At 50.4% G+C, this 16,598-nt stretch overlaps 1 protein-coding gene across 1 annotated transcript in view; it reads left to right on the forward strand.

The window, feature by feature from the left end:
- LOC138580277 (protein Wnt-4-like) overlaps window positions 1–16,598 on the forward strand; it is a 135,462-nt gene that overhangs the window by 60,353 nt on the left and 58,511 nt on the right. The window contains exons 2-3 of the mRNA XM_069650689.1: window positions 15,812–16,047; window positions 16,231–16,362. Of these exons, the coding sequence (XP_069506790.1) occupies window positions 15,812–16,047; window positions 16,231–16,362 (368 nt within the window). The remainder of the gene's footprint in view (window positions 1–15,811; window positions 16,048–16,230; window positions 16,363–16,598) is intronic.

Raw genomic sequence — 16,598 nt, forward strand, 5'->3', positions numbered from 1 at the left:
ACGCACAGGGCTGGGGGGGTCCAGAGGATGTGGGGACAGAGGAAGCAGGTGTGGTGGCTGGTAAGGCGTCAATGGGGATTTCCACACCTGCTGCAAGTCGTGGCCGCTGCATGTGCAGCAGGATGGATGTCAGGACCTGTGTGATGGCCCCCAGACAGTCTCTCATCAGGACTGCCAAGGCATTGACTGTGGCTGTGTTGGCCGTTATGGCAGCTGTGGTCCCCGCTACGGCTGTGGCTATCTCCCGCCTGGTGTCCTCGCCATTCGCGATGTATTGGCACAGCAGGTCAAACATCGACTCCTGTCTGGCCTCCACCCTCTCCCAGCCATACCTCAAGGCTGTTGGTGGGTGCAGCAGTGGTCGAGGGTGCTGTCACGGGGCCTGCATCATTGCAGTCCTCATGGATGGGGCTCAGGTCGGAATTGTGCATGCAGGGATCGGCACTGCTGTAGGTGGGTGAGGGCTGAGTTTGGGGCGGGGGGTTGGAAAGGGGGCTTGGGGAGTGTGGACATCCCACATGCATGAGTCCTTCCTGGTCCACATACTTCTCCACGTCATCTTTGGTGGTGACCAGTGGTTGCAGGGCCTCGCCTTCCACTGGTGTCGGTGTGGGCAGCTGGGTGTCCACAGTGTCAGGCTCACTGGGTGTAGGTGTGGGCTGAGAGGCTGCCCCGGAGGTGGTGGTGTCGGTTGCCATTTTCTGTGGCCGGGACGTGGATGCCCTTGTGGTGGTATCCTGGCTGGCATCTTCTCCATCGGTGCCTGGGGGTAGAAGAGATGCAGGGCATCAGTGATGGTGTTACATGCCAGATGCATTCTATGGTGCTGTGGAGTATTTCATTAATCATGCATTCATGTCTTACAGGTGTGTCACACAGGGTAGTGTGAGGGGGCTTTTTGGCATTTGCTGAATGGCAGGTGGCATGCCGTTGTATTGGGGTTTGTGTGATGTATTACATGTATGTTGGCTGTGTGTTGGTAATGGGATTGGCACTCAGCATGCATTTCAGTGTGGCAGGGTTTGGCCCTCCATCTGGACTAGAATATGTTGATGTGTGTGTTGAGACATGCATTTCCTTGCCTAGACTCTCTTCCACATCACTTGTGCTACGTCATGGTTTCCCCTACAGGGATCTGCAGGGTCACTCACCTCCTTCTGCTGATGTTGCCGCACCCGTCTCTATCTCCCCAAATCCCTCGATGGACTCCAGATTGATGAAGGTGCTTGCAGTCTCCTCCCAGGTGGTCAGTTTGGCAGGAGAGTGGGGACCCCCGCCTGTAGCCTGGGCCTACCTCCGGTTGCTTGCAAGGATATTGCGGACCCTGAGGCAGAGGTCATCCCACCTCTTCTTGCAATCCCTCACTGTCCATGGGGAGGTTCCAACAGCGGAAACCTTGCGGGCTACCTCCGGCCAGATCTCCTTCTTGCGCTGCTGCACCTCACGCTTCAGTTTCTGATCTTTAATGGCATCAGCATGTGCAGCAAGGGTGTCCGCAAGCATTTTCAATTCTGCATCAGAAAAGCGCTTTTTCCGCAGGCGGGGGGTAGTCTTCCGGGTTGCCTTGGACATGGTGTATGTATTGCCACTGGTCTCTCCTGTAAACAACTGTTGGTTTGGGAGGATTGCAATGGATTGTGTTTTTAAAGATGGCCACCGGCGCATTTCCAGTTCCGACGTGATGACGTTACTTCCGGGTCCGGTATTACGAGCCCGGTATTAGCATGTTGTTATTACCGGGTCAGTATTAAGGGGTTCCTCCTAGGCGGAGGCGGTATCGGCGTGTCCCGTGATGGTGCTATCGGGGGGTTGGAGGGCCTTTAGCGGCATGCCGGCATGGGGGATTGCGCGTGCTCGCGCACTCGTAATCACCCGCTATTAGCGGCGTCATACGAGCACGGACCCGCTCTTACCTCCATGCCGGTAATGACCCCGTTTTTACCGTGCTACTCGTAATGAGGCCCATAGTCACAAATCTACCCCTTCCTGATTCCAACCTGACTTCCATAATCTATCATCACAACAACTTTATTTTCCCTCGGAAATTATGGGAAGGCCGGAATCATAATTTTTCTCTTAACTCAAATTGTATCCATCACATAAAATTCATTTTTACATAGTCCCAACTGGCTTTTTATCCCCTTCCAAATGAGTCCGGGAGAGCTCAGGGAAACACAGGATGCTCTTTTTATTTAAGAAAATGTGTTCAATTCTAAACATATGGCAATGCATTACATGTGAGGTAACTCCATATCTAGCCCCCACCTATTGTTATGTTTAATTTCTTCTTCTTTGACCTGATCAGGGCATCTGACTGGCCCATGTGATCATGCCCTCCCCTCCTGGGCTTCAAACATTGTTTTTCAAAGCTAATGCACAGTTAATGGGGGGCCTGACCTTAAAGGTCATTTCTGCTGGCTGTGTTATCTGTAAATCCTATCATTTTGATCTACTTCTCTGTATATCTTAGCATTTAAACTAAAAACCAGACCTTATTCTCCTAGGGGTCCTCAGCCAAAGATCTTGAGGTCATGTTTTCAAAGGCACAGACCATTCAGTTCAGTGGGGAAAACATCAGCTGCCTCCATACTTCAGAAAATACAGCTTTAAATCGACAAGATGTGCTTACATGTAACATTTTAGCTTTATCTCTAGGCCTGCCGTTCATAAATACAATCTTTTTTTCTACTATATTAGAACAGAGGTAGATTCCTTATTAATCTAATGCAGATAGCCCACAGTTATCGTAGGAAACCAGTGTTCACTTTTACAAAAACGAAATAGGCCTTTCTCTGTACAGGCTGTCTTTTTTTATGGTGGAAATTAAGTCTCTTTATTCCTGATAATCGCAATCTGTCACTTGACTTTATTTTTTAAATGTCAGGCCTCATTCCTCCTTTTTATCTTCCAAATGGGCAGTGTTTCCAAAGGGTCTTTTCTTTCCATGTGCACTGCTGCAGTTTTACATCATTTATTTCCATTTCACTAGGCCTTATGTCGAAATCACAGTTTTGTACTGGCTTTTATATTTCAATGAAACTCCACATTAGCCAGCTTCAGTCTCACAATACGGGCCTAGCATGGCCTCTTCATCTCTGTCGCTCTGGGGCTCTATTTTCACCTCACATCTAAAAATTACATAACTATAATTTGGTGGGTCTATCGCCCTTACATCTTGACATTGATTGTGGGTGACTTTCGGGACACGCTTGGTACTGATGTACTGTCTACCCTACTTCGACTCTCCGTTAAACACAAAACCATGTCCCTACATGGTGTGATGACAACACTCTATTCAGGTTCGGAGCCTTTGCTCTGAGCTTTGCATTAGAAACCGTGTCCAGTGAAATTAATGCGAGTGTGGAATATTACATTACATTACAAGCCAGGCTTTATAAATGGTGAATTTTAATTTTGGCCACTCTTAGGGTGTGATTCTAGGTCCAAAACCCCAGCTGAACCCATTTTCAGGAAAACACATATAAAGTCTCACTGTTAAAAGAATGTATTGCGATCTTTCCAATCCAGTGGGTTGGTTGTGTGCCCCTTGCAGAAGAGAGTTTAGTTTTCTTTTATAGATGGTTTGGCTGTTTTTCTATTTAGTGGTTGTGTCATAATAACAATAATATCATGTTTTTATATTGCACTTTATGCCTGATTTTTTGCACTTATAAGAGATGCAATTATAAGAATTAGTGCATGGTAATCATTATTGACCTCTTCGAAACCATTTAGAATGCCCAGAATGCAGTCAATTATCTCTGATATTTACTTGATTCCAAACATTCTGACTCCAGCAGCGGCCTAACAGCCAAACTTACATACAGTATTTTATTTTACTACAAAGTGCTAATAGCCTAATAGACCTTGGGAGAGGTCATTATCACTTGGGATTATGCCCTAGCCCAATGTGTTGCCCTCACTATTGCCTTGTGAGGTACCTTGGAGATGACATTAGTCTGAGAAAAGGACCCTTCCCTCTGTTTTTCAGGCTTAATAACTATTATCCAACTTGATGGTACTCCACTTATCAATTTCGGAAAGATGAAAGGCTGAATGGGCCGGGTCGCAAGATTCAAACTTGTGAAGATCAGATGGGACTCATGTCTAAGGCAAGAGCTTTTCATTGTGAGATTCCTGCCCTGCGTACATGAGATCTATGCTAACTCTCATGGATGGTTGAAGGGTCCCCCACTAGATTGGTTGGGAAGTATATGGTGAAATTGTTACTGCTTCTAAATCACTGCCAACAGCCCTCACAGCATTGCCATAATTGTCTAGTTGATCTGTGCCATTACAGGTGATGGGCAATGGCGATCAGTCCAGACAGCCCAAATGGAGCTACCAGTCAAAAGCGGCAAGATAAGTAACCCTACAGACATGTTGGCTTTCTTGCCAGGGGTGTTGCTAGGTCTGTAAAAGATCCCGGGCTAGGCTAATGTTGGGACTGTCAGGACTCAGGGCTAGCTAGCCTTTTGGTTGTAGCCACTGAGCTTCTATCCGTGGCTGCAACCAAAAGACCTGGGGCTATGACCACCCCACTAGGGTCCCTCTAGTGACACCTCAGATCCTTGCATCTTCTCATAGAGGTGAAGGTTGTGTCTCCAGACATAGCAGACAACGGTTACATGCCTGGACATCATAGCTTCACCCTATGATATTCAAGAGAGGACACACATGCAATGCAAGAGCTCGGGTCAGCACTTACAAAATCCTGGGAGTTTTTAGGGGCAGCCGCTCCATCATATTTAGATTGGCTGTGCCATTGCAGAAGGGGAGCAATCATAAGCAGATCAATCAAAATGATGCCCCTAAAACAGTAGGCTTACCCTCACTGTTCAGGTCACCCGCCCCATGAATGAGATGGTAAGCAGCCAGATGGAATCTAGTCTCAGAAAGCCTCAGCAATGAGGTGTTACTGGTGCCTCACAGTGAGGGTTGTGGTTTCTTTGTCGGTGGACGAGTGTGATGCATCACACTCTGTGCAGCGGCCCAATATATTAGGGATGGCCAGGCAGTGTGGTGGGTTCCGCTTTTGCACCCTGCACTGGGCACCAGAGGAATTGTGGCTGCCCAGGGCGTCAGCTGCTGCTTGCTGGCAGAGTGCGTGAGAAACTCAATGGCACTCAATGGTGTTAATGGGCGGTTGTGTCTCTGGTGAGTTAGGAGTCATGTGAGGCTTGTTTAGGGTTGTTGGTTACATTAGCCATTTACAACATCTATTCATCACTTTCATTATTCTTAGGTGTTTGTGGTTCCCAGTTAAAGATGGAGGTTGTGGCTTCCTTTCTGTCGCGTGCGACTGGGGCAGTATATAAGGCAGCCGAGGCAAGGGGGGTGCATCAAAACTCTTGCCCCTTGCATGTGGCCACTAATGGTTTCCTCTCTGATTGGTTCATATTTCTGTAGTCCCTGAAGTCTGGTCCTGATGGTCTACATGGTTCTTTATTTGTGTGGCTTGAGTGTTTGGCCAGTGAAAGGGGTTCTCGCCCCTCGAGTGCTTGATAGGGTACGCAGGATACAAGTAGGTTGGGTTGTTTCCTAGTGCGGGTTTGGTTGTTTCCCTGTAGGAGCCTTTTGCTTCTCGTTACAGAGTAGTGACAATTGTAGCTGAAGTCAGATTCTTGGCCTTCTAGAGTAAGTCAGAACCATGGTCCGAGTGTGGCATAAAAGTGGCGTGGGCCTCAATGAGAAATTGGGCCGTAGATGCAAAAGACAATTTGTTTGTTTTGTGTAAGAGTGTTTGAGTAGTATAATTATAATTGTTCTTTTATAACGCGTTTAATATCAACAAGTGGTTTCTAAGCGCGGGATTGGGATACAAACCTGTGCTGTGCTGCGTTGTCTTGTTTCCAAGACAAATGCGTTGCCCCTGAGCTATCCTTCCACCCCGAGGTGGAGTTTATTGGTAACTTGTGTTACAAGTTGTTCATTTTAAATAAGATTGGTTCAGTAACATTGGTAGAAACTACTTGCTGCACAGTGAAGTAACTCATCAAACTGGACCACCTTAGCCAGAAAACTGTCCCACTTTGACCAAAACGAAACTGGCCCAGACTGGCATGTTGGTCCTGCACTTAGGGCATTGTCCGATTGCCAGTGATTTGAATGGAGAAAAGAAGTGCAGGTACTCACCAAGTTAAGCTACAAGTGGGCAGGGGCAGAGACCCGGCAAGGTCCAAAACTTGCTCTTGTGCTGGGGGTCCTGCCTGGTTTACCTGACAGATTTTTATAAAAATGCACCCTGTCTCCCTGTCTAGCCACGCAGTTCTCTATGTGTCTCACTTTCTATGTGTGTCTTGCTCTGTGTGTCTCACTATCTACTTGTATCACTTTCTATTTGTCCCTCTACTCATTTACCCCCACTCCAATCACATTAAGACCCTTTTTTTCTGAGCTTGGGCCTTGGACCCTAGAACGCTGACACATTACTATCAATGATTCCAACCAAATGCTCAGTACAATGGTGTACTTTTAAGTCATAGCTTGTAAATTGATTCATTCAGCCTAATGTAGTCGTCTCTCAAAGATATCCTTCAATCACAACAGTTTTTGGCCCATTTTGGCACCAATATTGTGATGCATAAAGGTTGGCAGGCCTTGAATGAAGGGAGGGTCAGAAAGACAACTAATAATTTACGAATAGCTATGATCTATGTATGAACTAAGGTGCTTAAAGAAAAGTCACTGATAAACTCTGAAATCCTCATTGAAACTTGCTAAGGGACACAGAGTGGCTGTATAAAGGAAACAATGAGCAAATTGGTGTGTAACTAAGCTTCAGACCTCATCATCCTAATGAGTTGCTCGGCAGACCTTTAGTTGTGTAACTTTTTTTTGAAGAACACTTTATTGGCATTTTAAGATAACAACCGTCAACATTCCCACCCAACTTTCCCCAGCCCCAGAAAATTCCCCCCGCCTTCCCCCAACCGTCATGACTCAACCAACATCCCCCCCCCCCCCGTTTTCCCCCCACCTCCCTACCCTCCCAAGTCCCCTCTGAATCCCCTTTCGTCCATAAGGCACAGCAGTCGATCATCAAAGGATCCCAACCCAAGGTCATTCGAAAGACCTCTTTTGGCTAACCAATCTCCAAACCTCCCCCCCTCGTCATATTCCACTTCACGGTGGGCGTAGGTCATTATCTTTTGCCAGATCATTCAGCAATTGGGACCAATGGACCGTTACCTCTCCCGCATCCTCCTTCCCCATCAATGCCTGCAGCACAGTCAACTCCGCCTGACCCCACCTCCTTACATCCTTCCTCCATAACTGGATTGTCGGACCCGACGGGGACTTCCACTCAATCGCCATACGGCGCTTGGCCAATATCAGGAGAAACCAGCCCATCCTATTCCGTAGCTTATTACGTTTCTCCGCTGGCAGGATCCCCCACAAGCAAACCTCTGGGGAGCGTTCCAAATTAACTTCCATTAACCCGTTTACCCCCTTGAGTACCTCCTCCCAATACTCCACTATTGTCCCACATTCCCACACCATGTGCCAAAACCCTGCCTCCTCAAGCCCACACCTAGGACACCTCCCTGAATTTTCCTCGTTCATCGCTGTAAGCGCCCACGGGGTAACATATACCCTATGTAGGATGTTAAATTGAACCAGCTGAAAGCGGGCATTCTTCGAGGCTTTCTGCACCTGCTCCCGGACCTTCTCCCACTCCTTACTTGAGATTGCTCGCCCCATATCCGTTTCCCATTTTTCTTTCACTTTCAACTCACTCTTCATCTCCTTCTCCCCAAGGGCCCCATATAGTCGTGTGATACGTCTCCTCCCCTCTAATCGATCGAGTAAAACTTGGAGCACCGGGCATGACACCGGCTCTTCGGGGATCCCCTCCCATAACTCTGCTAACCTCCGAACCACCGCCCCATATCCCAGGAAGACCCCCTGCAGTAGGCTAAACTTTTCGCACCACTCCTTGCAAGTCAGAAGCCGCCCCCCCTCAAACAAGTCCCCCACCCTTTCACATCCTTTCTCCCGTAACCTCCGTATCCCTACCCTCCCGATTGCCTGTCGAAGCCTCTGGTCGGCTCCCCACGGGAGGTCAGTAGCATAGCGGCCTTTGATCCCCGCCCCACCCACATACTTCCTCCATGTCTCTCGTACCGCTCCAAATACCACTGATGTCCCCACACTACCCCGCGAGTAACACAGAAGCTCCGCCGGGCGCCACTCGTGCTGCCCCACTCCCACCAACCTGTCTAGGAGTTCCGCCTCCGGTTGATCCCACACCAGTACCGATTGTAATTGCGCCGCTAAAAAATATTTCCCATGGTCCGGAAGGCCCAGCCCCCCGTCCGTTTTCGATCTCTGCAACGTCTGCAAGGACACCCGCCTCCTCCCTGAGCTCCAAAGCAGCTCCCTGACCTTAACATCCAGCATTCTAAAAAACACCCTTTTTGCCACATACGGTATATTCACAAAAAAATAGAGCAGCCTCGCTCGGGAGAATGACCATTTTACATAATGCCACCCTACCCATCAACGAGAGTGGTAGATCCTTCCAAAACTGAATGGAGTCCCCTATCTTGGACAACGCCCCCCCCGTATTGCATACAAATGTGTCCACGATGTCATGGAACACTTGAATCCCCAAGTACCGAAAGGACTCCGGCTCCCACCTTATTCCCAACTCCGAGAGTTCCTCCACTGAGCGACTCCGCAACCCCCCCAGCGGAAACAGGACTGATTTCTCCGGATTTATACGAAACCCTGACATGGCTCTAAAATTACGGAGGATTTCCAAAAGGTCGGGAACATATAATCGGGGATCCCCTACGTATAATAACAAATCGTCCGCGTATAGGGATACAATGTGCCTCTGCCCATCCACCTCGATTCCAGCCTCACCCATCTCCTGCCGCATATACGCCGCTAGTGGCTCCAGAGCCAGGGCAAACAAAATTGGGGAAGCCGAGCACCCCTGCCTAGTCCCCCTCTCTAACTCCAATGTCTCTGAAACCCAACAATTAGTTTTCACCATCGCCCGTGGTTTTGTGTATAACAGGGATAGCCATCTAAGCATACCCTTCCCAAACCCAAACTCCTGTAACACCCGAAATAACCATTTCCATTCCAACGAATCTAACGCCTTCATAGCATCAAATGACGCTATGGCCATGTCCCGCTTTTGCAATTTCACCCGATCCATCACGTGGTGGAGTCTGGAAATATTACCCGACGTACTCATGCCCCCTACAAACCTGCACTGGTCCGGATGTACTAGAGTCGGCGCCACCGTCGCCAATCTGGCCGCCAGAATTTTCCCCAGGATCTTCCCGTCTACATTTAAAAGCAATATGGGTCTATACGCCGAGCATTCCCCTCCTTCAGGAGTACCGTGATCATCGCCTCCCGCATCGACTCCGGGAGACACCCGTCTCGGAACACCTCCTCATATACCTTCAGCAGCTGTGGGACCAGTAAGTCAGCAAATTCTGTGTAAAACTCCACCGGAAGCCCGTCGCTACCCGGCGCCGTGCCCCTCCACATGGCACTTATTGCCCACCGTATATCCTCCTCCCCTATGGGAGTATCTAGTTCCTCCCGCTGATCCCCCCCAATTTCGGCAGCTGAATCATCTCCATGAGATCCTCCACTTCCATCTCCACGTATCCCTTCTCACTCGTATAATATGTCACAAATGCCGCATTGATCTCCTTCTGCGACCCTACCACCCTTCCCCCAACAGACCGAACCTGCGTTATAACCCGACTCGGGGCCTCCCTACTAATGAGCCATGCTAAAAGTTTACCCGCCTTGTCCCCTTCACCATGAAGCCGCGTATCCCGCCTACTATCATCAAAGTGGGCCAGTTCTGTCAGGGTCTTCCGGTTGAGCTCCAGCTCCTGCGCCAGGGCATCCCCCACTGCCATCCCGTCTGCCACCTCCTTATCCAAATCCGCTATCCGAGATTCCGTCTGTTTCAATATTTCTGAGAGACGCTTCATCGTCCCGACTACCATCGCTAAACATTTCCCCCTAATGGTCGCTTTAAAGGCGTCCCAGAGTATCCCCCTATTTTCCACTGTGCCCTCATTCAGTTCAAAATACAGCCCGATCTCCTCTCTGAGCTCCGCCACAAAGGCCCATCCCGCAGCGTCTCCATCCTCAGCCGCCATAACCGCCGCGGCGGGGCCTCCCTGGGTTCACATAACGTTGTCACCAAAGGGGAGTGGTCCGAAAGAACACGTCCCAAGTAGGTGGTCTCCCCAAAGTAATGACAGTGTTCCCTTCCCACCACCATATAGTCTAGGCGCGAGTAAGAGATGTGCACTCCCGAATAATAAGAAAATCCCCTCTCCTCTCCATGCTTCTCCCTCCAGAGCTCTACCAGATCCAGTTCTCGCATGACCTCCCGCAGTGACACCACCATGCACTTCTTCGTCCCCCCCAGCCCCTTGCCCGCCCAGCCGCTCATCTAGATGGCAAGTCCCCCCCATAGTATCATTTCCCCCTATTAGCCCCCATCATACGTCGCACCGAGGGGAAATACTCCTTGTCATCCACATTAGGCGCGTACGAATTGACCAGACATAGCTCTCTGTTCCCCCATGTCCCTTGCGCCAAGACCGTTCTACCCCCCTCATTCACTACCACACGCTCCAACCTCAACGGTACCCCCCGTGCCACCCAGATGAGGACTCCCCTCGCTTGAGTAGAGTATTTAGTGCCCCGCACCTGACCCCCCCATTGCCTCTCCAGCTTCCCCAGGAGTCCCCCATTCGCGTGTGTCTCCTGTAACAGAGCCACCTGTATTCCCTGTCTCTTTAAGTATTCCCCTACCTTCCTCCATTTTTGGTAATTCCCTAATCCACGGACATTCCATGTCCCAATCTTCAGACCCCCCATCCTACTCCTTGCAGTTCCTCAAGATTTTCCCCCCTCCTCCCCAACCCACCTCCCTCTCCTTGACCCAATCCAGCTTCCCAACGCCTCCCCCACCTCAACTGCTATGCCCTGCCCCCCTTTCCACCCTTGTGGTACCCCCACTCCCGGACACCGCCCCCCAACCTGGTGCCTCCAAACCCTCCCTCCCCTCCCCACCCCTCTTAACCCCCTACAACCAACGTATCCTCCCCCAACTTCCCCCCTACCACTTCCCCCCTCCTAAACTGTAGACCCAATGACCAACACTGCCCGTCTTCCTCCATCCCCTGTGGACCAGTGGTCAATGGTGTCACGCCAAATAGGGACGCTACTACCCGCCCCGTGCAGCTCATCAGTCGATACCCCTCCTTACCACCCGGGGCCCCCACCCTCGCTAGAGGGCCCATATCCACTGGGGCCTCCACCGATAACAATATTTCCGGCATCAACCACTCCCTCCCAACTCCTGATCCATCCCCCTCTTAGGACTCCCCTTCCGCACCTCCTCCCGACAATGCCCCTCCTCCAACCAAGCCCAGGCCTCCTTCTGAGAAGTAAAGAATCATGACCTTCCCCCAGACAGCACTTTCAACTTAGCCAGAAAAAACATCATATATTTCACATCGAGCTCCCTCAAGCGACTGCGGACTGCATCAAAGGACCTCCTCTGTCGCTGCACCTCAAGCGTAAAGTCCGGGAAAATCTGCATCTTCGCTCCTCCGATCTCGTAATAGCCGCACCTGCAGGCATCCTGCAGGCATCCTGCAGGATAGCATCCCGATCTCGAAAGTTCATAATTTTAGCAATCAGCACCCTCGGCGGAGCGCCCGGGGGGGCGGCCTTCCCGGGACCCTATGCGCCCTTTCCACAGTGAAGAAGTTCGACAAACCTTTAATCCCCAGTACCTTCAATATCAAGTTCTTCACAAATAGTTCGGCGCTAGGTCCTTCATCCTTCTCAGGGACCCCAAACAGGCGGATATTGCCCCGCCTAGAGCGCCCTTCAGCGTCCTCCGTTCTGACTTCCAATTGCCGGGTCGCCCCCACCAGACCCGCCACCTGGTTTTTCAACTTCTGGACCTCATCTTCCACCGTGCTGACTCTTTGTTCCACCTCCGTTACTCGCTCAGATACCTTGCGTAGGTCCGCCCGCACCAGAGAGACATCAACCCCCACCTCCTTGATGCTCTCCTGAAGAGTGTCTCTCGAAACCTTTATCGCCTCCATCAACGCATCCAGGGTCACCTCACTTCTGTCCTCCCCCGCCGGGGTCTCCTGTCGATCTGCGCCCTCTTGCCGCCGCACAGCTTCCTTAGGCTCTGCATATCTATCCATTCGCTGCTGGCTCTTGCCCATTATGGTAACCCTGCCTTCTCCCACCTCCAGGCGCGGGGTCCGCGTTGTACCTGCTGCCCGCTTGTCCGGCCACTATCCCCCAGCAGTGTCCCTCCAGCCGGCCTTCCAGTACCTCACACCCCCACCTCTGCTTCCTGGGGGGCACCTTCCTCCACCGTGCCGGCAGTGGACCAGCCAAAGTCTCCCCCACAGTTGCCGCCTGTCTCAAGACCAAGGAGGGGGGGCAGCAGCTTTCCAAGGACAGTCAATCTGGGGGGGCCCCCAAACAAGGACCAGACTCCAGAACACCCACCAGAGTATTCTTACCGCACCTCCTCTTCCCCTCCCAGGCCAGGCCGCCTCTGCTGTTTCCTTTCCCACCTGGGCCACCAGCGTTGCCGGGGAAGTCCACAGCCTCGTCCCGCTCCAGCCAAATATCTCCGCCCCTCCACTCGAGGCTCCGGTGTCTCTGCCCTATCCACAGCCTGCGCCGCTCCGATCCACAGAACGCAGGCTTCCGAGTGGCGCCCTCCAGACCTCCTCACCGGGTTGGCCGCAAACTCACCGAGGGGGCCGCCGCTGTCTTCCCGCCAGCCCCTGCACCAACGGCACTGGCGAGGCACTCGACCGACCCGCGGGACGGCAATCCAACCGTCACTTTGCGCTCCTCCCTGGTCTTACTCCGGCTGCAGCGCAGGATGCCCTGTCTCCCACAGCCGGGATCCCCGCAGGCCCAGGGACGCCTCAGGCACAGCTTCCCGCCGGCTCACTGATCTCCGGCCGGCACCCGGATGGGAGCCGCACCCCTCTCCGCCCGCTCCGCGGACTACCACAGCGTCCCGGCTACCTTCGCCGACTGTCCTCGCCACGGCCGCCGTTCTTGCTTCCCTCGGTTCAGGAGCATTCGAGGAACCGCGCTCCTCCTCCCCCATCACTGCCTCGCGGGCTCCATTGTGCTCGCCTCTTCCCGCCGCGGCCGCAGGATTGTCCGTGGATCGTTCGGGGACAGTTCCTCCTTCTCACCACCAACCGAGCACGTTGAACAGTGCTCCGACCATTCAAACGCTGATCCCCACCAGTTATCTGCTCACCATGGGGTTTCACACTCAGGATTTATGCCGGATTTCCCCCGCTGCACGGGAGCTACAGGACTTCACCTGCGCATCTGTCGCCGGCTAGCCACGCCCCCCTTAGTTGTGTAACTTATCTTCAAATCTGATCATGCAAAAGTAGTTCTGCAGTTTTAACTCAGGGCAACATTGCACGCATACTTTTTGGTTGGAAGGTGTTCATGTTCTTCCCAGTGCTAACTTCAGGAAGAGGGCGGATCTCCCCAATCCGTAGTGCAATCGTAAATGCCTCCTGCCGTGTATGTACATGGTGTGAGACATTTACAGGAATTCCTGTAGAAAGCGCCAGCTTTTCCCGGTCCTGAAAGCTGCAGGATTCCATGAGATTCTAATGCAGGCCTGCCATCACCAGATGCTGGCGGATATGCGCTCGTTTTTGAAAGGTGGAGCGGATGGGCTGGTGGGCACATACGTTCTGTCTGGGACCCGCCCCAAGTCAGTCAAAACCTTGAAAATCCCTAGGAGTGAAAAAAGAGGCAAAAAAAAACACATGCAAATCCTTTACGCGTGGTTTCTACACTTCATTTACTGCCCTGGGAGATTGGACAATTGCCCCCTAAATCTCGCCCGTTGTTAGAGAGGATTCTTTCGCAGGACTCCCAATCCTTGCAAATAAGGCACAGTGCAATTAAACGATTTGCACACGATCGCACACTTCGCTTAAGTGGTGAATTTGTGCCCAGTCAGCGATTCAAGCACTCGGCCACATATCTTTCCATTAAGCAAACGTTTGGGTTTGATAAGAGTAAGTGACAGTTTTATAACCGTGCATTTAAAAGTATACAAATTACATAAGGATGACTGACATTATATAAATCGTTTTAGAAACATGTCAAGCAAAAGTAGGAAATGTACATTCAACTGCCTTGATCGCTAATTCATGGTCGATGCTAGTATACAGAGCAGTGACGTCAAGAGTAGCTATGAGGTAATTAGTTTGCCACTTGATAGATTTAAGAAATTGCAACGCCTATCTGTGCTTATTCTGTTCTCAATTGTTTTGACCACTCTCCGCATTTAGCCGAATCTACAACCTGATGTTTGGTATGTTACACTGATTCAATCTTTAATTATATTTTGAAACATGTAATAACAATTGTTCAATGTGATTTGTGGGCTTAATTTCTCCCACGTTAATCTTTGTGATATGTTCTGTTCATCGTTTCTGTAACTGACATGAACTTTCAAATCCCCTTTTGTGTTTTTCTTTTGATACTGTTTCACTGTTATTTTTATTTTATTTTTATTTGGTCTTACCAAATTATGATGAAAATATGTCATACACGCTTGCTATTTTGGCTCAATCTTACTTTTGTTTAGTTCTAAAATTAATGTTTGTACTCAAATGTATGGAACAACCTTGAAGACGACCTTTGTGGTCGAAACACGTGTCGGCTGATTGCAACAAGAATAAACTTAACTCTGTATAGACTTACTTGGAAGGCCAAGTTGGAATACTTCACCCAATATTATTGACAATTTATCGTGGCAGTGCGCAAATCCCCACTTTCCAACCTAATTTGACTCTATAACAACATCGAGGCCCTGTTTTGGGTGGGTTTTGTGGAAGGGTGAACGCTGCTTGCTATCACTCCTCTTTCCTGTTAGGTGGCTTAATACGCGCACAGGTATATCTGTCGAACCCATTACCTTTAATCATTTTGCTACTGCAAGGCAATGTCATCTGCTGGAGTCTCTATTTAGGTATATGTTGATCATCTCGTAGTAGATTTTATTGAGGACGATTTGATCGAATGTCTTTTACTGAGTTTCACTGCAAATATGTGCAGCGGGGTGGGTTAGGGTAATATTTAAGGTCGGGGACACGAGGGGTTGAGGGGGTCTCTCCCCTCATATATTTGCAGTAAAATGTATCTAATAAAAATTGATCAAATCGTCCTTGCAAAAATAAACTGGGAAACCACATAGATCCTTTAGTTTACACAGCATGCAACGTTCTGCTCAACCCCCATTATTATCCTCCATTCACACCTCTTAATGGACACTAGTCCTTGCCCAGGCACCCCTGCCTCTGGGGTATCAACCTCTGCTCTCCCTTATTGTATTGTTTGTTGACACGAAATGAAACTTCAGGGGGAGCAGCTGTGCTTTAACGGTTCATAAGAACATCTGTGAACGATGAGCTGGAAGGCTTTGGGTTTTGGACAGCTGATGTGTGTGTGGGACTAGGAAATATGGGATAGCTGTCAACGTTTTGAGTACTGGTGTTCTCTTCAAGCTTGGGGAAGTCCCGGCCCTTAAGACAGGCAATAATAGGAAGTGCAGGTACTGAGGGTTGGTTAGAGCTGTCCCGTTTAAAGCACCGCCTATTGCCCAACTGGCTAGCCCGAGACGGGCGGGTTTGTCGATGTTGCGGGCATTTACTCTACGCGAATGCACGAGCTGTCCTCATTTATGTTCTTTTCTCTGAGCTAACCTTTTGACCTCCCTTTGTAGGTACATGGCAAAGCAGCCCTCCCTGCGCACCCTGCGGGACCGCGATGTCTGCAGCCAGCTGAAGGGGTTGACCGACGGGCAGCTGCAGTTGTGCCAGCGGCAGGTGGAGGCCATGGAGTCGGTTAAGCGGGGGGCAGAGATGGCCATCGACGAGTGCCAGTACCAGTTCTATAACCGGCGATGGAACTGCTCCACCCTGGACGGAGTGCAAGTCTTTGGCAAGCTTATCATGCAAGGTGAGGCTAAGTAGGTTATTTGACCCTTGTTCGTTCTCAGTAGAGGGGCTCCCACACTCCTTTGTAAGTAGGTCACTGGGCTTGCTAAGTGGCGATGAACCACCCAGATGGGCCACCTTGGTAGAAAGGTTCAAGAAAATCCAGGCTTGGAGTTTGATCCCCTTCTCATCCTCTCCTCTGCAGGCACCCGGGAGTCAGCTTTCGTCCATGCCATGGCATCTGCAGGAGTCGCCTTCGCCGTAACACGCGCCTGTACCCGAAGCGAACTAGAGAAATGCGGGTGCGACCGCAAGGTGCGCGGAGTTAGCCCAGAAGGTAAGTGACAAGAAAACAATGATGGACTTGGAGAAATGGAGGACACAGGGTAGGAGGTTGGGATATGATATGATGGTTCTTTGTGATAATGTCAAATATTGAAGGTTGCACACAAAAAAGACAGATTTTTGTTTGATCGATTGGGTGAGGCCTTCTTTATTTGGCATTTTCACTTTTTTTCCCACTCCTTGCCCTCTCACCTCTGAAAACGGGGGTTTCACCACCTGAACCCCCCT

This window comes from Ambystoma mexicanum, chromosome 3p, assembly GCF_040938575.1.
Source record: "Ambystoma mexicanum isolate Mex_15411 chromosome 3p, UKY_AmexF1_1, whole genome shotgun sequence".
Taxonomy (NCBI): Eukaryota; Metazoa; Chordata; class Amphibia; order Caudata; family Ambystomatidae; genus Ambystoma; species Ambystoma mexicanum.